Genomic DNA, 22,555 nt, shown 5'->3' with positions numbered 1-22,555 from the left:
TTTTCTGTGCCTGGGCTCTGTGGCCTCTTCTTTCTAAACAGAGTGGTCTTAGCAAGTGACTCATACCATTCCATGGTGGTGGAGCCAGATCCCATGATGCAGGCAGTAATGGGTTTATTATAATCAAGTTTCCACTCAGGGGTCATAAACCTAAACCCATTTTTTTTTTTCTCAGTTTCCATTTCCTGGTTACATTCTTTCCAGAGAAAGTATCTTCCAGCTTTGCCCTCTCCCATCTGTGCTGACTTCTGATGGTAGCTAATTGCCCTCAGCTGTACTGGCTCTTGGAGCTTTGCCTTGTGGCTCCACATGCCCAGGAAAACAAGGCCTCAGGATTCCAACTCGGAACAGAGATTTCCAAATGTTTTTAAAGTAACAGAAATCTTTTTTTTTTCTTTTCCCAAATGATAATTTTGTTTATAAAGTTTATAAAAGAAGTCTTCTGATTCAAGTGGGAATGGTGGTGGTGAAGCTTCTCTTGCCAGATTCAGATCCCATTCTGAGTAGGAGCCAAACCTGTTACTTGGCAAGGGAGTCACCAGGAAGCTTTATTTATTTACTGATACCGTCTTCTGCCTTCAAATAGCCTCAGCTCCTTAGGAACAGGTCCCAGTAAATCACTGCACTTGGTTAGGATCACAAATTCAAATCAATTAGCTCCAAATTGATATAATCTTATGATGAACCAGGGAGTGTTCTGGGTCTTGGAGTGGTGTCAGGGCTGAACGGAAGGAGACAGAATTCAGATTTAGCAAAACAAGTTCAATATTGAGAATCACAGAACCGTAAACTAAAGCAGGCATTCGGAGGCTGATCTGTTTTCCTTCCTATTTGGCAAAACCAAATATAAACCTCTCTGGCAGTACAACATTGGTTTCCTTGATTACTCCTTTTGGTTAACTGACTATTCTAAGTATTACTTCAAACCAGTCTTAAAATACTCTGATTTATGTATCAACTAAGTGTAGAAAGTGGGCACCACTTATAGGGAGGTAGAAGTTTCTTCTACTTAGCTTCTGTTAAGCCAGACATGACCTTCATGACAGTGCTTAATCTACAGGATGATGACAAACTCCCATTCTCTGTTGCCTGGACTGACTGGGACCAGCTGGGGAGATGGGAAGTTGTGGTCCAGAGGTCACTGGCTTCCCAGAGGACTGTGTGTTGTGATAAAAAAACTGAAAGTGTCTGTCTGCACAGTTTTGGCTATGTTTTAAGGTGTATTTTTATTTACAAAGTGAGAATGATACATTACAAACAGATGACACAGTTACAAACATCTGATAAATTCATTTTCATGAAAAGTATATAAATATATTACAGGAAATTCTATATAGTAAACATTAGAAATTGACATGGTAAACAATTGCTACCTTTTTTCTATGCCAATATTACTGTCATTTAAAGCTTAAATACTGGTTTCAAGTATCCTCTATAAAATACCTCTACTTTATTAAAATACTGGAAAAATTTTTTTGCTATAAACAAGATTGGTACATTAAAAATAGACTCAGTGTATCCTGTAACAATGTCCACTATAATCAAGTGCTGCCTCTAGCCTTTAGACCTGAATTGTTCAGTTAGTGTTAAACATTTTTTAATAATTGTCATTGGTTATGGTAGCTGTAAAAATACAGCATTTCAACACTATTTATTGTTATAAAGAATGCCCCTCCAAGGTAGAAGAGAATAAGCATAATATTGCATGGCCTTGCTGCTCTATAACTCAAATTATTTTAAGTAGAGAGCAGGAGTTTGTTGGAGGTTCAGGAGAGATACGGAGACATCCAGAAGGCTGCTCTTTCCATATTATTTAGAAAGCTGAGGCTGGTCTTTTTGCTCTTCTTCAGCCTGAAGACGTGTCAAGACATAGAGGATGACTTGATAGCAGAAAATATATTGATCCTATAGCCAACAAAACAAAATAACAGCGATGAGTACACAGAGAACTTTAAATGTGTCACGAATATCATACTCAGCTACACCCTTAATAGAAGCAATGTTTGAGGAGTTTAGAAAATATGGAAAATTTTTGTTTAAATGCTAAATGTCAGAAACATTAAAAAGCAGCCTACAGAATTGTGTAGTATCAGAAAAATTATAAAAAAACAGAAACCGGATTGACAATATGAGGGGTAAAGCCTGGGAGTTGGAGGTGGTGGTATTTAGAGAACTAAGTGAAGTTGTCTCCGATTGGCAGCCATTTCTATTTTTGTGCTTTGATAATATTTCACGAAAATTAATTTCCTTCATAATTTCTGCTAGATTTATTGAACTCACCTCGATGTTTCAAAATACCAAAAAATTAATATAAAGAAGCTATTAAAATGATTTCCTTTAAATAATTTAGAACAAAAGAATATACAAAGAGAAATCAAAGTTTGGGGAAATATAATTGATATTTACATATTCTTTAAATATGAAATCTTTTCTTTCAATATTTTAGAACAAAAGAATATGAAAATCAAAGATTTTTGAAAATGAATCCTTGTGGTTCTCAAAATTATTCTCTATAAGTTGATGGTATTGGTATCTGAGGTTTCTTTTTTTGTTGTTGTTATTTTTTTGTTGTTATTAGCAACTCTCTGCAAGTAGGATTATGAGTAGCCTTTTAATTTTCTTGGTGCTCACCTGTATTTTAGCTTTTCTGCATTTTCCACATCATCTCTCTTTCTCTTACATTGCCTACAACTCTTTGGCAAATACACTTCACATAATGTCCTCCTCTGTCCACACCCACCACTCTGGCTACAGGCCTATGATAACTCCCATGTACTCAGAGGAAAGCCCAAGATCTGGCTCCTATCACTTCTTCTCTAACTTCACATTCTCCCACTCTCCTCTGTGCTCTGGTAATGACCGTTCTTGAACCTGTACTTACTTGTGGTCCACTCCCACTTAGACTTCCATGGAGGCATTGGACTCTGCCCGAAGGCTCCCCCAAATAGCTTCATGACATCTTCCTTCAAATCTCTGCTTAAGTGTTACCTTCCCAATGGTAACACTATTTAAAATTTTATCCACAATCTGCCATGACTGATTCCCTTTACCTACTCTTCTTTTTTCTGAAGAGTACTTTCTTAGATCCTATATAATTCATTGTACATATTTAACATATTTATGGTCTGCCATCCTTACGGCAAATCCTGCTAGAATTCCTCTGTTACTCTAGCAGGATCTGACTAAGTTGGTATGATTGTTTGAACTCAGGAATCCCAGGCCAGCCTGGACAACACTTAGCCCATTAAAAAAAAAAAAAAAAAAAAAAAAAAAAAATTTTAATAAGAACTTTTTAAACTATTAGAATCTTTATAAATTCCTTCTTCAAATAGGCCTAGACTTACCTCTGTCTGAACCATTCCATGTCTTTGTAGTCTCATGCAGCGCACTAAATCAGAAATGTCAAACTGCCCAAGAAAATAGAATGGACTTGTTAGATAAAAAGGGAAAAAACCAAATCCCCAGCCCTACTTTATATTTTATTTAGAGACAGGGTCTCACTAAATTGCTTAGCCTCTCACTTTTCTGAGGCTGGCTTTGAACTCTCGATCTTCCTGCCTCAGCCTTTGGAGATTACAGGTGTGCACCACCGTGCCTGGGCCCCCTTCTTCACTTTCTAGTAGTTTTGGGAAATTGTCTTAGACAAAATGACTTAGAGAACTGACTTGTCATCAGTTGGTATTCTTATTTATGATCTAAGAATTAGGGTAGGTTATTATCCTAACTAAAAATCTGTAACAAAAATTCTCTTTCCTAAAATTTGGCTAATTTCTTATAATTAAAAAATAAAAACTACTTTCCTTAGATATTGCATTTCTGAATAAAATTCTATATCTTTTGATTTTAGCTGACATTTAACAGTTTGAAAAAAGGACGGAACAGACTATTTAGTTTTGTTCTACATAAATTATTATAGTTGATATTTTAAGAGTATATAAAGTACAAAACAACTACTTTTAACAAATCTTTAAAAGACAATTATTGGCTTGGGAGGCTGAGGCAGGAGAAGTGCGAGTCCAAAGCAAGCCTCAGTAATTTAGTGAGACACCCTATCTTTAAATAAAATATAAAAAAGGGTGTGGATATGGCTCAGTGGTTAAGTGCGTCCCTAAGTTCAAACCCTGGTACCAAAAAAAGAAAAGAAAAAGACAATTATATTAATTACATATTCTAGTTTCTGTCATTTTTACATAGATTTATACTAATTAGATCTAAAAGTAAGATTATACCATATTTGCTTGGGTTATATTTAGTAATAATTTTTTAAATTGGGAGTAACTGTTTAGAAAGACAATTTAGCATTAATTTGTATAACAAAATGTACATTTCTTATACATTTTCTTTTGTACAATATTTTTTAAAAAATATTTTTAGTTGTAGATGGAGACAATACCTTTATTTATTTATGTTTATGTAGTACTGAGAATCAAACCCAGTGTCTCACAGATGCTAGGCAAGCACTCTACCATGGAGCTACAACCTCAGCCCTATACATCAATATTTCTATCCCCAAAGTGTGATGAAAATTCTGACTTTAATCTTATACAGGCATAAAGAGTATAAAGGATAAAAATGCAACACTGCATATGGGGCTTTTGAGCACACTATTAAAATACACATTATTTTTTTAAAAATATTTTTTAGTTCTCAATGGACATTTATTTATTTATGGTGCTGAGAATTGAACCCAGTGTCTCACACATGCTAGGCAAGTGCTCTACCACTGAGTCACAACCCCAGCCCTAAAATACACATTATTAAACAGAGTCCAGAATAATTTCTGATCATAGGCAGATTCAGAATATATCTTGTACTCACCTCGAGATCTTGACTGATTAATCCCAGAACCACATCTATGCATATCAGGGTCCCTGAACGTCCAATGCCAGCACTGCAGTGTGTAATGATTGGGCCTGACTTATGGACGTGTCTCATGTAAGAGATAAACGTGAGCAGGTCATCTGGCTGAGAAGGTGTATCGTGGTCTGGCCAGGCAGTGAAATTCAAATGAAAAATATGTCGCACCTCTCCTGTCTGAAATTGTAAAACAATTAGTACATAATGTCATGCAATATTATTCCTACATAATTAGTTCTTATATTTGTCTTGTCAAATTTTGAATTGTGTATTGGATCAGATCAAAAGAAGAATGGAAGAGGTGAAAGAATTCCATTAAGAAACATATGGAGTGCCGGGGATATAGCTCAATGGTAGAGAATTTGTAGAAACCTGTGAGTTGGATCCCCAGTGCTGCAAAAAACAAAACAAAACAAAACAAACAAACAAAAACTAAAACAAAGCCATAAAACACACATGGAAAGCCTTCAGCAAGAAGGCTGCTAGATACGATTTTTTTTCAGTGATGGAGATTGACCTAGCCTTGTGCATATCAGGCAAGAGCTCTCCTATTGACTGATATCCCCAGACTTGTAATGAATCTTTAAATACACTGGACACAGGGCTAGGGCTCTAGGGCCTGTGATTGGAATGTCCTCCCTCTTCCCACCCCCAGTTATGCCTCTGTGGCTCACTCAACAACTTCAGTTTTTCTCACATGCCATTTCTTAAGCCTTCCTTCACTATTGAAAATGCAACATGCTTCTCTCTCTCCCTCATCCATTTGTCATTCCTTGCTTTATTCTTTCCATAGCACTATTGACACCAGTATCTTAGAAGTAAACCCCATGAGGTGTGGAATTTTTTTTTGTTTGTGATGTTAATTGCTCAATCCCTAGAGCCCTTTAACAGGGACTGAGCTCTACAAATCTGTGGATTAAGTGACCCAATCACTTGAGGAATATTGAACAACTGTGCTAGCCTCTGTGATAGGTAAGCTAGTGTATGTGAATAAAGAGGTATATATCATATGATATCCATAAATACATACAATTTTTATATGTCAAAACAAATTTTAAGTTAAACAATAAATATAATCTCTAATTCTCTGTAAAACAACAAATCACAGGCTACATTTGCATGCCAACCACAAAACTGCACTGATATACTTTGCTTCTGTGAAAGTAAACAATCTTGTTTCTTTAAAAAAGCTAACCAACCAGTAGGAAATACATTACTCACCATAGCACCCATTATTGGAGAAGGGGTGTAGTAAGGGCAGGGAGGACAGAAGCGAGAAAGCAGCTGTAGCTCTACTCAAGGTCTGACCACTTACATAACTCAAGCCAAATGTACTCAGTGTTAGTGACTACAGTAAGAATTATCTAAATGACAAATGTTAATGTTAAAATTGTCCATTTATTTTCAAAGGTGGAAAAGCTACCTTTTTGAGGGATATTTTCAACTCAGAAATTTTAAAAAACTCTTAAAATAGAGTCAACTTTGAATTTGACCTTGAAAAATAAGTTTCCAGGGCTGCGGTTGCAGGTCAGTGATAGAGTACTTGCCTAGGGTGGATGCAGACCTGGGTTTGATCCTCCTACTGCAAAAACAAAACAATCAACAAACAACTCGAAGAAGTTTCCATCCCATAGCTTCTGAGCCATTTTGTGCTATCACTAAGCAATGGATGACAAATGATCGTGTATTCATTTTCAATCTAACACAGTACACACTGGAGGAAATTCATGAAGAGAGTCACATTTAAAATTTTTATGCTTGATAAGAAAAAAGCAGGGGCTTGTGACTTTTAATCTAAAAATACATTGATGTAACCATGGCAAGAGTCCTGGCCTGGTTTCCAATGAGGAGATGAGGCTGACTACATGGAAAACTTTAATTCACTCACCTGAATGTCTTCTAGGGTCAATGCCCTCACTACAAAACCCTTCAGCTGCTGCAGTCTCACAAGAGCCAGCCGAAGTCTGTCGTTGGCCATTGTTGTTTTGCCCAGGATATTAGGCCAATAGCGCTGGCACTTGATTTTTTCTCCTTCTACTTCTTGGGTCATCATGGCTATCACTGTGGACTTTTGTTCCCAGATCATCTGCCAAAAATCTCCAACAGTGGTAGGAAGGGGCCCCTGGCAGGCAATGTAAAGAAATTCTTCCTTCCCCACTGGTATCTTGATGAAACTGGCATTAATATATCCACCTTCATCTCCAAGAGGCACTCTTGTGGCATCATCTGTGAATTTCCCACCACAAAACCATTTATATTATATATTGTTAAACAACAGTCAGATAGCGTAAGTCAAAGGTCATGGGAAATTCTTATAACCATAGCTGCAATCAGAAACACATTTTAATAGAAGTATATTTTAAAAATGAAGCACAGCAAATGATTTTACATCTACTCCTTTCACTCATATTTAAGAATATCTAAGATGTCAGCTTTGTGAGTTTCTCATGTTTGAAATTTTGATAGTTATTATTTACATAAATTTGGTTAAAGAAATAAAAACAGATGCATATTGAACTTCATAATAACTAGAGGGGGGTGGGGTTGTAGCTCAGTGGTAGAAAGCTTGCCTAGCACATGTGAAATATTAGATTCAACCCTCAGCACAACATAAAAATAAATAAATAAAATAAAGGTATTAAAAACATTAAAAAATTAAAAAAACTAGAAAAATAAGCAAAAACAACATTGCTACTTCTACTCCATCAATATTTTAATGCCAATGACAATAATAATAGTACTAAGTGACAATGTCAAACACCTTTTCATATAATAAAACTTGATATTATTGTGTCATTAAATAACTTACTACAAATACCATTGGCATAAATAACCCTTGTGGCTTATTTAAATCATATATTTTTTATTAGTCATCCAAAGAATAATAATAAATAAAAAGGAAACTCATTTGCACATAGACCATCTTTGTTTAATTATAATTTTGTAGAGTCAAAATATAATCTTTAAAACTAGGCTGCCCCAATGAAAAGTATGTATTAGCTCTCTTTTATTGAAGTTATACAGTCAATGGTTTATCAAGAAAATAAATTTGCATGTATGTGTATATTAGAAGTCATTTTTAGTTCAAATATCTATAAATTTCACTAGTAATTTTGGTGATTATCAAAACCTTTTTGTTTTTTGTTAGTGGGGTTTGAACCTAGGGGGTGCTCTACCACTGAATTATATCCCAGACCTTTTAATTTTTTCTTTTGAGGCAAGGTCTTTCTTAAGTTGCCCAGGCTGTACTAGGACTTGTGGTCTTGCCTCAGCCTCCAGAGTCTCTGGGATTACAGGAGTGAACCACCATACCTGGTTTAATTTAAAACTTTTTAAAGATAGGTTTCAAAATTCTCTTTGTTATTTGACTTCTATCCTGCAGGCCATCCTGGCTGTTTGTTTCATGGAAATGAGTTCACTAATTAGTTTTTTTATTTATGACTTATCCCATTCTGATTTGATATTCTCATCTGGGCTTTTTTTTTTTTTTGTCTTAAAATAACTCCCACCTACTTTATGATCTATTCCATTTTCAAAAGGCCAAGATTCACTTTTTATAGGAAGTTTTTCAAAATAAACTTTGTATCTTCCATCATGATTGAAAACTTCAAGTGCATTATTATTGAGTGCATTATTTGACATTGTTGGGTTGTGTAAAGATAAGGTCAGTGTGTTATATGTTGTAATCCAAAGTGCTAATATGTAAATTTGGCTGATAATAACTAAAAGAAGTTGCTAGAGCTTAATTTCCTTTCCCTTCCCTTCCTTTCTCTTCATTTCCCTTCATGCTGGGAATTGAACTCAAGGTCTTGCTCATGCTAAGCAAATTATCACTAAGTCATATCTTTATCCCTTACAGTTTAATATTTTGGCTATGTACATATACTTGTACAAATTTTTTAAAAAAATCAAACTGTTGGTTGCTGAAATGGGCAAAACATAGCTTAAAATAATGCCTTTTATTTTCTTCTGGTGTCTAAATGATTCGAAGTCTAATTTTTTTTTTTTTTTTTTGATGCTGGGGATCAAACCCAGGGCCTGTGTATGCTATACAAAGACTCTACATCACCAGCCCTCAAAGTCTGGCAGTTTCACTGTAGTCATATCCATGTATGACATGTCTGTAAACTTAAGTAAGTGGAATAAATTGATGGTGGTTGTGACATAAATCCAAAAAAGTGCTCATCCAAAAGCCAATTCATATTTTTAAAAAGACTTTAAGATTTCTCTGAGTTTTAGAATATATAAATAATTTTAAAAAGATTCACATTGTATATCTAAATTTGCTACTAATGCAAATCTCTGAAAGTGTTATGTATGTACATGCTTATGTGATGGATAGGCTAAACTAGCATACAGACTTTAGATCAATTTAAATTATATTGAACATACATTCAATGTAAAGCCAAATTGGAACTTACAGGGAAGTATATTTTTGTATCTGTTCTTCTTTCTGTTTTCCTTGGTCTGTCCAATTAGGCACTGATCCAAAGGCTTTAATTCTTGAAGATTCTATAAGCAAAGTTGCAAGTAAAGTTAAATGTGTTGAGAAAAGCAGTAATTCAGCAAATGTTTTCAATGTGTTGGGTACAAAATTAGTTGACTGAAATAATTAGGTGTTAAGAAAACATATCCTAAAGTAAACCTAAAATTAATACTGACTTGACAAATAAGTGTTGAAATATATTATTGCAAGCACCTTTAAATATGTTGCTCTCAATTAACTTTATGAAATAGTATCTTGTGTCAAAAGTTTTAAATCCAGTTTCAAAATGTCTGCAATTATTTTTTTAGAAAAGAATATACCTTATAAAAATAACTTTGGCTTAATGTAATAATGTAGAATAAGATTGCTTTTTTAAAATTTTTATGGTTCTTTTTAGTTATACATGACAGTAAAATGTATTTTGACATATTATATATGGAGTATAACTTCCCATTCTTGTGACTGTACATGATGTGGAACTACACTGGTTGAATCAGACATACGTTCACATACTCATATATGAAAAGGAACGTATGTCTGATTCATTCTACTGTCTTTCCTATTCCCATACCCCCTGCCTTCCCCCATTCTCCTTTGTCTAATTCAGTGAACTTCTATTCCACCTGCCCCCACCTGCCACTTATTGTGTGTTAGCATCATCTTTCAGAGAGAACATTCAGCTTTTGGTTTTCAGGATTGGCTTATTTCACTTATCATGACAGTCTCCAGTTCTATCCATTTACTGGCAAATGCCATTTCATAGAATACAATTTCTTGACAGCACTGCCTGTGGGGTGATAGACTACTCCATACCTGATATTGTTGTGGTCATATAGTCCACTATTGTAAAATCAATTCTTACTTTTCATTCATTCCTTTATTCAAAAAATACACCTTGAATGTCTATTATATGCAAGGTACTATGGTAAGTGCTGAGAACTCAGCAAAAAGATACACTTCTGGTTTTCATGGAACTTACAGGCCATTGTGAGAAAGAGGCAATAAAGAAGTAAATAAACAGGTATTGAATATGGGCTTTGGGGATATTAAAAAGCTGCTATGATAGAGAAAAACATAGATCAACTTTATAAGGACTGTGATAGAAGTTCTCCGATGAAGACCTTTAAACCTATGAACTTAAGATATCATTTCCAGGGGCTGGAGGTATAGCTCAGTGATAGAGCGCTTGCCTGGCACGTGTGAGGCACTGGGCTCGATCTTGAGAACCACATAAAATAAATAAAAATAAAGTATTAAAAAAAGATACAAAAGTATTTTTTAAAAGATATTTCCACAAAAGAGATTTGGAGAAAGGAGGAGTATACCTTCATTCCTGTGAGCTTCAGTTTTGAAATCTATACAATACAGTAAGTCTTTTGACTTACAAAAATCAAAGCAACAAGCACAGCAGATGCTCCCAATGAAAGTTAGCTCCCTTTAAGGGTACTGAAGCTCAGGAAGTGGTCAACTAACACACCACTGTTAATAATTAACATATGAAGTTTAGTAGACAGGATTTTTTTAAAAAAAACTTTTTATTGTTATATATGTGGTAGGGAAAATAATCTTCAGAGAGAATTTTTACCAAGTTCTGAGCAGTTAATATGATCTCTTTTAGTCAATATCATTAGGTTTCTGCTTAGAAAAACAGATTTACTGCCGGAGATGACAAGATGGTGCTTTCTATAGTTGGAAATGAGTTGACTACAGGCAGAGTTGGAAAGTAATAGGCACTTCTAAAATGTCTCCTAACCTTGGGTTAGTAAGTACACATTCCCCTTACAAATAATGTAATGGTTCTTTGTAAAGAAAAGATCCCTTGGCAGGTGCACTTACCTCCAGCTCTTTAGAAGGAATTCCTTGATCAAGTAAACCCCGTAACATTCGAATGACAGATTTTAACTTGGTCCCGGTGTATTTGCCAGAGGGAGCCACCTTGACCACAGGGAGTGCAGTGAGCTCCTCATTTGTCAGAAAGAGATGATCTAATAAGAAGACCAAAAGTATATTATTCCAATAAATATTAATGTTTATGTTTAGATAAAAAACAAACAATCTCAGATAAGTAGTGAACTCAGATTTTGTTTTATAGTTACTTTTAGTCTTGTCAACTCCTTGAACTAAATAAAATTGTGCACATAAATCAAGTTGATATAATCATGGTGTTTGGGGGACTCAGAAATGGCACCCCAAAATACAGGGTTTAGGCATACTGAGTACAGAACCTTTTCCCCAAAGATAACCACAGAACTTTTAAAATTCTCGAAAATTTCTCCCAACTTCCTGTTTTAGAGCTGGCAATAAATAAATTCCCTGATCTATCATGTTTAGTGTTAGGTCATAAGGTCTCATTCTAGAAAGTGTCCTGCCCTATAACTGGAAGAAATAGGAAAAAACTGAACCCATAGTCCTTGCTGATATTACCCTCAATGTATTATTATGTATTATCATTAGGTTGTTCCTTTTCTCTGTAATCACATTTTTATAAAACTGGTCATTCTTCATTAAAACTAAGCATTAAAAAACAAAACAAAAAAGAGATGATCTAGCTGGAATACAGCAGACCATTCTTTAAAAAAAAATTCATTTAACCTGTAAATGAATTAATTCAATCCTATTCTCACCTCATCTATTTTTACAAAAGGAGGGATCTTTAAATATGAGAGAATTAGGAAGGCAACAGAATTAACAATAGGCTGATAACTACAATCAGCCCAACAAGTCTTTGCCACAGCTTGGCTCTGTGATACCCACAAGTGCTCAGAAGTTCTTAAGGCTCCTGACTCTTCATTGTTTATACTTATAAAGTAGTTTATATTCTTTTTGTTTCTCTTAACTTTCTCAGCCCTTTCATTTGATTTTAATTACACTGTTTTTATGAGGAAAATTAAAATTTTATGAGCAAAATTTATATTTTATATGGACAATCTAAATTTGTTTTTAAGCACATGGGAAAAAATGAAAAAAGATACTTCAAAAATTCATACAATGGAAGATTGCTCTATGAAGTGATTTTCTCTTCACTAGCCACTCTTGGGCACTCATAGGTAATATCCTGTCACCTGATATTTTCTTTAAGCTGATGAAGAATTAATTCCCTTGGGTTCATGAAGGAGCTGAGTCAACCAAGTATGTTAGAACAACTATGGGATTAATTTGTACCTGCTCCATGGAAATTACTTATAATAGAAGTAATTATTCACCTACACAAAAGTAGGAGACTTCTTGTTATAGCCTGCACAAATGTAGCTTTAACTCCATCACTTGATTAAAGCATATTGATGATACAGCTACTATATAGGCAACAATACTGCTGGGCACCATGAGGGCTGCAAAGTTGGATAAGGTACCTCAGGAAGTGCAACATCTGGCTGGGGCATGGCTAGTGGAAATACAAATTCACTCACATGAAACAATAATAAACTTTTTCAGAACTGTGTATGAATGCAACAGGAGCCAAGGGCTGGGAAGGTAAGTGCAGGCTACTGGAGGTGACAAAGCACCATGTGCACAACAGTCAGCCTAGTCAAGAAGTGTTAATTCAATGCCACTGATTTCATTTAAAAAATTAAGATTTCAAATGATAAAACCATGTTTTTTCATTATATAGCATTTTTTTAAAAGAGAAAATAAGGGAAATGAAACATGGTTAGGATTCTGTTTTCCCACTTGCTCAGTTATAAAAAATGCAAAGGAAATAATAGAATAGATCAAATACTCCCTAGTTCTTAAAAGATGAGGCTAGGAGTCAAGAACAAAATTCCCCACCTTTCAGCCATTCTACCTGTTTTCCCATAAATAAAGTGTATTATTAATAACTTCTCATTCCACAATGGCAAACTCATGACTTTGTGTTTCCATTTAAAGTATTAACAGATTTATTTGTATGCTTTACTCTAGGGCAATGAGGCTTTTTTTTTAATATTTATTTTTTAGGTGTAGATGGACACAACACAATGCCTTTATTTTTATGTGGTGCTGAGGATCGAACCCAGGCCCCACCTGTGCTAGGCGAGTGCTCTACTGCTGAGCCACAATCCCAGGCTGCAATGAGCTTTTTGACTACACCTGTGGGAATAATTTGGTTTTATGTTGATGTTTATGTGATTTAAATGTATGGTGAAATCAAAGAACATACATATATGATAGAATAACATCCATATATTCTGAAAATCTTCATTTTAAACACTTGTTTTCCTATCCATTGTTTTGAATGAAAAAGCCGCTAAATAACACTCTTGCCTTTATCAGGATCTTCATGGTTTGTTGTGTCTATGGGCAATTCATCACTTCCCCACGTTATCTCATCTTCATCAGTCTTCCTTTCTTGTGACTTCTGAGTTAAGCTATGCCAACAAAACACATTTGTAATATTTTATTTTTGTTCACAAAACAAATTTAAACATTATGGCCCAACCACTTATTTTTACTACAATTATTACAGTATTTTAAAATAGGTTGTCTGATTAGAAAAGCCAAATCCATATTTCTTAAAATTTATTAGCAGAAAGAAATTAAACTAAGGTGCAGAATTCATTGAACATAGTTTGAAATTTGTTTTCAAATACATCCCAAGTCTTTGAACCTCGAGCTGAAGGAGTCTCCTTGACGATGAGGAAAGTGGTGATTCAATACCCACCATTCTGCATAGATGAGTAATCACAACTGGTTCTGGGTACAGCTTTCTCTCCTTTTTATTCAGCACCTGCCCACTACTGCATCATCTGGAAGCTCCTTAATTTATTTAAGGAACCCCCTATTGATGGAATTAGTCTTTTGTTACAACCGGAGGCCAGGAGGACATTCCTGTATCTGGGCACTCAATGTAATGAAACTCAATACAAGTTCTTATTATTCTAGGGGTGCACGGCAGATAGTATTCCTGGAAAGTTAGATGGCCAGAAAGTAGAGACTAGGTAGAAGAACGGGATTTAGGGCTAAGATGAGATGAAAAAGGATTATGTAATAAAGTCCAAATACATTTCTCACTTTCTGATAAAGGAACAAAACAGAGTACTTATATCTTGATGACAACAGTACACATGACTAAAGCAGGATATGGTCTAATGCTCCAAAATGTCAACAAGAGGGTAATAGTTATGTTGCTTTTATGGTAGATGTATTTCTCTGCTCTGATTCATTGCAGGCTGAAATTGGTACTTCATTAGCAAGTTCTGTATTCATGAGGTTGATTTTGTCCTCTAGATATACACTTTGTCTGTAAAGATGTATTTTGGGATTCTTCCATAAGGCTTTCCTTCCTTTCTCATTCTTTTTTTTTTTAATTTATATATGACAGTGGAATGCATTACAATTCTTATTACACATATAGAGCACAATTTTTCATATCTCTGGTTGTATACAAAGTATGTTCACACCAATTCGTGTCTTCATACATGTACTTTGGATAATAATGATCATGTTCTACCATCATTTCTAACCCCATGCCTCCCCTCCAACCCCTCTGCTCTATCTAGAGTTGATCTATTCCTCCCATGCTCCCACACCCTATCCCACTATGAGTCAGCCTCCTTATATCAAAGAAAACCTTTGGCAGTTGGTTATTTGAGATTGGCTAACTTCACTTAGCATTATCTTCTCTAACTCCATCCATCTACTTGTAAATGCCATGATTTTATTCTCTTTTATTGCTGAGTAATATTCCATTGTATATATATGTCACTTTTTTTTAATGCATTCATCTATTGAAGGGCATCTAGGTTCTTTCTCATTCTTTTGAATAACTGCTCAGTATTTCATTGAATGAGTACATCCTAATTTACTGTTTCTCTTAGGCATTTTGCTATTACAAACAAAAGTACAATTACATATTCTATGTAATATTATAAAAGAATAATCTTCCTGCAGAAATGTCTTTGTACAAATATGGCACTGGGACCGATTCTTAGAAATAAAAATCGCTTGGTTTGAAGGATATCTATCACATTTCTTTGATCTATTATCCCAATCCATAGATACATTATTATTTTGTTTACACTAAGAAAGACATAATACTAGTGATTCTAATTACAAGATCCTTCATGATTTAGAGATGGTAAAACAAAAATAAGTCCATACAAGAAATAGCAATATGCAAAAAATTTATATTTTAATATAATTTCCAATTACTTTTTCAAGAGATTACACTAATTTACTGTTCCTCTTCCCTCTTTCCCTGTCCAACAAAACATAATAGGTGCCTGTTTATTGACACCCTCCTTTTGGATATTTGCTAATTATTTGGCATAAAATTCTATGCACTACTTCATTAATAATATGTACTTTACTGTCTTAGTAAAAACTTCACTGTTAATTTTCATTTTGAAGAAAGAGCAAATAGCACCCTTTGACTTCCTGATTATCATCTAATATGAAGCAAAATTGTATATAATCTGCAGGTCTTTTCAGATAAATAGTGTTAAAAAATCTTACCTAGATTAGAAACTATTTTCAGAAAGAAAACTTTGGTGGAGTTTCAAAAAGTTTCTTACCTTCTTTGGTTTTATTTAATTAATAAAAATTAAAATCTTTGAAAATGCAGAAAAATAGAGGAAAGCAAATTACCCATAATCCTAGCAGGAAAAGAAAATAACTATCATTACTGTTAGCATGTTTCCCTTTTATTTATTTTTGATGTGCTGGGGACTGAACCAAGGGCCCCATGTGTTCTACTCAAGTGCTGTACCTCTCTGCTACATCTGCCACCCCTTCTTTTTCATTTTTAGACAGAGGTCTCTCTAAATTGCCCAGGCTAGCCACAAATTTCAGATTCATCTGTTTCAGCCTCTGGAGTAGCTAGGATTACAGGCTTGTGCCACTATTGGTTGAAATACACTTTATTTTAGACCCTCTTTCATTTTTTAAATTTTTGTAGAAATCTGTTTTAATAATGTGTCCTTCGCTCCCTTCACCAAAGGTTAAGAGAATATTGCTTTAATGAAGCAACTATATAGTGAACACATTTTCACATGCTCATAGAACTTCCTTAAAATGAAAAATTTAAAACATTCTTAATATTCAACCATAGTTTCATAATTTACTCAACAATGTTCATTTTACTGGAAAAGAAATGGAAATCTTCAGAGCATTTCTTGGGGGGGGGGTGAAAAAAAGAAAGGGAAAGAAAAAAGAATGGAAGTATTATACTGAAAACTTTTCTTACCTTTCAATGTTTATTTTTTCTTCGCAGCCATTCATTTTAGAAGACTACAATAAAGAAAAATAGAAAATCAAATTAGGTTATTAAATAATCTCATAATGTTTAATTAAAAATTGAACAATCTCATAATATTTAATTTTTTCTGTGAATTATTTCTTATATTTAATGTTACTGTTCACCCTCACAATACAAGGACACATATGGCATTCAATTAATACAGACCAAACAGTGGTTGAGAACTTTGCAGTGGCCCAACAATTCTTGTTGGCCCCATTCATTCATCTCCTTGACTTTTCATTTCTTATGTGAGGGATATTAAAAGTAAAGAGGTAAGGAGAAAGCAAGGTGAAGATCTGATCGATCATTTAGATATGCACATTTGGCATATGCTTTTATATGACTTCAATTTTTTAATCTGAAAATGAGCTGGGTGCAGTGGTGCCTATAGTCCTGGCTACTTGGGAGGCTAAGGCCAAGGGAGCAGTTGAATCCAGGAGCTCTAGGCCAGTCTGGGCAACACAGAGAGAACCTATTTGAAATAAATATCTGAAAATGGCTCAAGTTTTAGTTTTAAATGTGCTATATCATCTTGCTTTTTATCAAACATCAATGATCTTGAACTTAGAGCATTATTTCTGAGACTCCAATACTGCATAGGTAGTTTACTATAATTAGGAGATGCCAAGTAGTATTCTCAAATGGTGAGTAAATCATACATTTGATCTTTTTTTTTTGGGAGGGGACACTAGAGATTGAACCCAGGAATGCTCTCACTAAGCTACCTTCCCAGCCCTTTTAAATTCTTAAGAACAGTTCTCATTAAGTCACCCAGGCTGACCTTGAATTTGTGACCCTCCTATCTCATCAGCCTCCTGAGTTGCTGGGATTACAAGCAAACACCACTATGCCTGGCAGGACAAACTATCTTAACAAATGGGAAATTCTTTTTATCTCATGACTCTGAATTATCTAGCTCCTCTGTACAATTCTTCTTTCATTTGCTAGGCTCAAACCCAGGAGTCTCTCTTTCTTTCTTCCTTTTTTTTTTTTCCAGTACTGGGGATCAAACGCAGGGGCACCTGACCACTGAGCCACATCCCCAGCCCTATTTTGTATTTTATTTAGAGACAGGGTTTCATTGAGTTGCTTAGCACCTCACTGTTGCTGAGGCTGGCTTTGAACTCACGATCCTCCTGCCTCAGCCTGCCCAGCCGCTGGGATTACAGGTGTGTGCCACCACACCCAGCACATGGGTCTTTCTTTTACTTCTTCAAAACTGCTCATCTCTTCCTGCCACAGAGCTCTTCCTATGGGAGGCACTTTTGAAAAACTCATCAATGTTTTTTCCTCCTGAGCATGTTCTTATTCTAAAGCAGGTTTCTTGGGTTGTTCTCTTTTGCAGCACCTTTTAAAAAACCAGAACCTCCCCCCCCCGAAAAGTAATAGACCTTATATAATTTGTAATTTCATATTTATTTGTAAGGTTTTTTTCTTTTCCTTTCCACTAGACTATAATATCCATGAGAACAGGAATTTTCTCTGTTCACCATTGTGTGCCTGAGACATACAGTACCTTATATATTTAATAAAGACATCAACTTTAATATGACTGTTCAGTTATAAACTTTGTAGAGTTAAAGAACACACATAATTAATTTATCTTGATAACAATTTTAATTTATTTGAGGGAAATGTAGAATTTTTTTGGTTTCTTTTTCTTGGGGTGGTGGTGCTAGAGATTGAACCTAGGGATGGTCTACTACTGAGCTATATCCCTAGTTGTTTTTATAGGTTGTTTTTGGAGACAGGATCTAACTAAGTTGCTGAGGTAGGCCTCAAACTTGTAATCTTCTTGCCTCAGCTTTCTGAGTAGCTGAGATTATAAGCATGCACCACCACGCCCAGCTTAAGTGTAGAATTTCTACAGCTAAAGAAAAAAAAAGTAGACTATTTATTCATTGCCAACTAAAAGGAAGTTTAGTCTTCATTTGTTTTGAGAACCTGCTCGGTTTAGTCTGGGTTGAAGTTTTTTCCCCAAGTAAAGTTATTGAGATTCCTTATTCCTCATTATAGTCTTGGTCTAAGAATCCACTACATGCGTAATAATTTTAAAAAGTATAAAGCCTTTTATAAGAGCCAACTGCTATTATTAACCTGAAAATGGTCAGTTTTGCCCAACTGTAAATTACAGTCATATGGTATTAACCATTTCTCACCGTTTTTACGAAGTTCACCTGAATATGGGGAGGTTTGGGTTAAGAAGATTGGAGGAGGAGGAGGAGGCAGCTCAGTATGGCCTTAAGAAAAAGATATATGATTTTTATTGTGACCAACCCACGTAAATGTTAGTTAATAATTCTAATGCTCAAAGAGTCTAAATCCAGCAGATGGAGAGTAGAGGTGCTACTTTCTGGATTTAGGACCAGCTACCTTATTTGTAGACCCCAGTCTCAAATGAAGACACAGGATTTCTCATTAAAAAATTATTATGAACTTCAGGATGGCAAAGGCACAGCATAATATTAAATTAGAATTGCAGGGTTCCACTGGGCTCTGTATGTCTGCACTGGTTGCCTGATAAAGCCATTATTGCCTAGAATCCACGGTCAGGCATAATTATCTTTTTAGGTGATAAGAGTCACTAAAAGTTTTGTGTTACATTTGATTAAAAATCTAAAAGCATTTATAAAATAATCTGAATTAGAAATACAACAGGAAGCATAACGATGCATTTTAGTATAATGATGCTAGGATAGCAATTAACTGTTAAGTGAAAAGCAAGTTTTGAATAATGTGATAAATTTATATTAAAAATCAAATATGCACACATTATCTGTGCTTTTTCTAACACGCATAATAGAAGTTAAAAGTTTTAACAAAAATTGCCTCATGAATATGAGGAATGAATAAAAAAAATTTTACATTTTAAATAATTCTGTGTGAAATGTTTTTGTAATGAAGATATACTTTCAAAATCAAAACAACAAAAATGATAACTTGGAGTTTTCTGCCATAAATTTTTATTTTTAAATCTTAGTTATAAATGAGAATCTATATAAGTTAACAAGATTTTTTCTTTTTTCATGAAAAGGCATTTGATATGACATTTTTGAAATGGCAAAATTTCTATGTATTCCCTTAGTTAAGAGACTTTAGAACATAACGATTTAAGTGGCACTCCTAGTAATAGTAAAAATCTAATTTAAGTCATCATGACTTAAATGTACAGAAAATTTTTTTTAAAAGAACCTATCAATGCTATAATTCCTAATATTCTGTAGTATGAAAGAATATATAAAGTAAAACTACAAAAAGTATTATATTTTGATATATTCAATATGTATATAATAATTCTTGTAGATTAATAAATATTCAATAGATATCCTTGTATATACACATATTAAATATTTATAAATGTTTAGATATAATTATGTACATATAAGATTGTAAGTACATGCATGGATGGTTAACTATTTTAAGAATTCAAGTCAGCAGAGCTTTGACAATTTGAAGATATGGAGTAGGGAGACTAAGAATGATAGAAGAGTTGTTTTAGAATACTAAGCAAGGTCAGATTTGTATAAATAGGATGATGCTGAGTTTGAGGAACCCTAAATATAATATGCCCACTATTTTATATTTTTTCTTAGCCCATTGTCCCAGAAGATCTGAAGATTTTAAATAAGAATTTGAAAGTTAGCCATTATACTTTTGAAAACAAGTTGTTTCGAGGGAAGGAAGATGGCGGCGAAGGGAGTGCATCATCCCAGTGCGCCGTGTCACTGAGTGGGAGAAAGACGAGGTGAAACGGCTGAAGGCTAGCTTGTTGGGAATTTCCAGTGAAATTGAGGTGCTCCAGAATCTAGTGGACGGATTTCCATCGCGCGAGGTTCGGCTGCGGGAGCCCGGTCGAGGGTGATTTCTCCGCACGGAGGGTCGCATTGTCTGGTCGGGGGAACGCCCTGCAGCTGGAGTCTGAGGCGCGCGGGGAAGCAGCGAGGTGCTGGAGCAGGAGTGCAGCGATGCGGATTCTGGGGGCTCCCGCCAGTGGTACAATGGCCATGCTTAGTGCTGAGTTCCGGCTTTGAGACAGAGGAGAGAAGCGGTCTAGTTCGGTTCCCGACACCGGTCGGACCACGGAGGAGGACAGCAGCCGCCATCTTGGAGAGATGATGTAATCATCCCTGTTTTCTACTGATCTCAGTGCATTCAGCTACGGAACAGGTGATTTCAGGCTGGTATTTGCCTGCGTCTCCCAGACAGATTGCTCAGGCTTAGGGCTGGAGAACCTGTCGAGAATACTCTTGGGGGCTCGTTCCTGGCAAGGTGTGCACTGGGCTCTGAGTGGCCGGATTCTGGTCCCCGGGGCTGCCTTGGCTCAGGGTTGGGAAACCTGCGGAGACTGCGTGTGGAGGCCAGCTCCCAGTGGAGCATGTGCTGAGCTCGGGGCGGCTGGGTTCTGACTCCCGGAACAGTTTTGGCCCGGGGCTGGGGAGACCACAAGGACTGCGTCTTTGAGCCTGCGCCCAGCGGAGTGTGCACCGAGTTTGGAGAGCTTGGAACGGCTGGGCTCTGGCTCCCAGAGCTGCTTTGGCCTCGGGCTGGGGAACTCGCGGGGGCGGAGGGGCCTCCTTGGAGCCAGTCCCCAGCAGAGTGTGCATCGGGATCCGAGAGGCCGGGTTCTGGCTCCCGAAGCTGCTTTGGCCTAGGGCTGGGGAAGCTGCGGTGACTGCTTCTCGGTCAGGGTCCTGCTGGGTGCTATGGGGGCTGGGGGGGGGGCAGAGTGGAGCTGCCGCCTGCGCCCAGAGCAGGCCAAGTGACCCGCCGGCGTGGTATTACGACACCCCAACTGCAGCTGGGGCTGAAGAGAGTAGCTGCCCACGCCCAAAATAGGAACAGCCACCCGACGGCGCGGTAGCCAGGTAACTCCATTTGGAGTAGCGGCTATGCAGAGCCACCGACTGAGCCTGCAAGGTAGGCAGACCTGCGACCCACTGGCAGGACAGGCCTGTTAGCCTGCCAGCGTGGGGACACGTAGCACCGAGGCAGTCACGTCACATTGGTTGGAGTGGAGGTGGAACAGGGCCGCCGCCCGTGTCCAGAGGGGGCTCAGCGATCTGTTGGAGAGGCAGTCAGGTACCCCCATTGGGAGTGGGGGCTGTGCAGAACTGCCACCCGAGCCCGCAGGGTGGGCAGACCTGTGAACCACCGGCAGAACAGGTCTAGAGGCCTGCCAGCGTGGTAGACATGTCACACCAATTGGAGTGGGGATCGAGCAGAGCCACCGCCCACATCCGGATCAGGACCAATGACCCGAGGGCGTGGTAGTTACGTCACCACAATTGGAGTGGGGGCAGAGCAGAGCCCCCACCCGCGCCCACAGCGGGGGGGCAGACCACCCTAATTAGAGGAGGAGCACAGCCACTACTCACCCTGCAAGGGAGACTTCCCAACTATACAAGAGCAATATAAATAATTAGGGGGTAAATTTCAAAACACAACAGTTTCACCAAGCAGAAAGAAACGTGAGCAGTATGAAAAGACAAGGAAAGAAAGGGCCACAAGCAATGCAGGTCAACTCAACTTTAGAAGAGGTAATAGCTGCAACAGATGGAATGTCAGATAAAGAGTTCAAGATATACATGCTTCAGATGATCTGGAGTCTCAAGGAAGACATGAGACAGCAAAATCAGACAACGAAAGATCACATTGACAAGGAACTACATAAACAAATCCAGGAAGTAAAAGATCAATTTCACAGGGAGATAGAGGTAATAAAAAACAAACAAATAGAAATCCTAGAAATGCAGGAAGCAATAAACCAACTTAAAAACTCAATTGAGAATACTACCAGCAGAGTAGATCACTTAGAAGATAGAACATCAGACAATGAAGACAAAGTATTTCAACTTGAAAAGAACATAGACAGCTCAGCAAGTCTGCTAAGAAACCATGAGCAGAACATCCAAGAATTATGGGATAATATTAAAAGACCAAACTTAAGAGTCATTGGGATACAGGAAGGCACAGAGCTCCAAACCAAAGGAATAAAC

The 22,555-nt window shown here is 36.6% G+C and overlaps 1 protein-coding gene across 12 annotated transcripts in view; it reads right to left on the bottom strand.

The window, feature by feature from the left end:
* Positions 1–181: 181 nt before the first annotated feature.
* Ptpn13 (protein tyrosine phosphatase non-receptor type 13) overlaps positions 182–22,555 on the bottom strand; it is a 196,089-nt gene continuing 173,715 nt past the window's right edge. For 11 of the 12 annotated variants that reach the window (XM_021721200.3, XM_013366005.4, XM_078021581.1 and 8 more), the window contains 8 exons: positions 16,506–16,549; positions 13,586–13,689; positions 11,180–11,328; positions 9,279–9,369; positions 6,746–7,083; positions 4,819–5,034; positions 3,345–3,407; positions 182–1,905 (listed from right to left, as the gene is read on the bottom strand). In XM_021721200.3, coding sequence (XP_021576875.2) covers positions 1,810–1,905; positions 3,345–3,407; positions 4,819–5,034; positions 6,746–7,083; positions 9,279–9,369; positions 11,180–11,328; positions 13,586–13,689; positions 16,506–16,549 — 1,101 coding nt within the window. In that variant the 3' untranslated portion in view covers positions 182–1,809. The remainder of the gene's footprint in view (positions 1,906–3,344; positions 3,408–4,818; positions 5,035–6,745; positions 7,084–9,278; positions 9,370–11,179; positions 11,329–13,585; positions 13,690–16,505; positions 16,550–22,555) is intronic. The other variant, XM_078021578.1, reaches the window with a different exon arrangement.

Source organism: Ictidomys tridecemlineatus, chromosome 9, assembly GCF_052094955.1.
Source record: "Ictidomys tridecemlineatus isolate mIctTri1 chromosome 9, mIctTri1.hap1, whole genome shotgun sequence".
Classification (NCBI taxonomy): domain Eukaryota; kingdom Metazoa; phylum Chordata; class Mammalia; order Rodentia; family Sciuridae; genus Ictidomys; species Ictidomys tridecemlineatus.
This window is presented reverse-complemented; position numbering and strand designations above follow the sequence as displayed.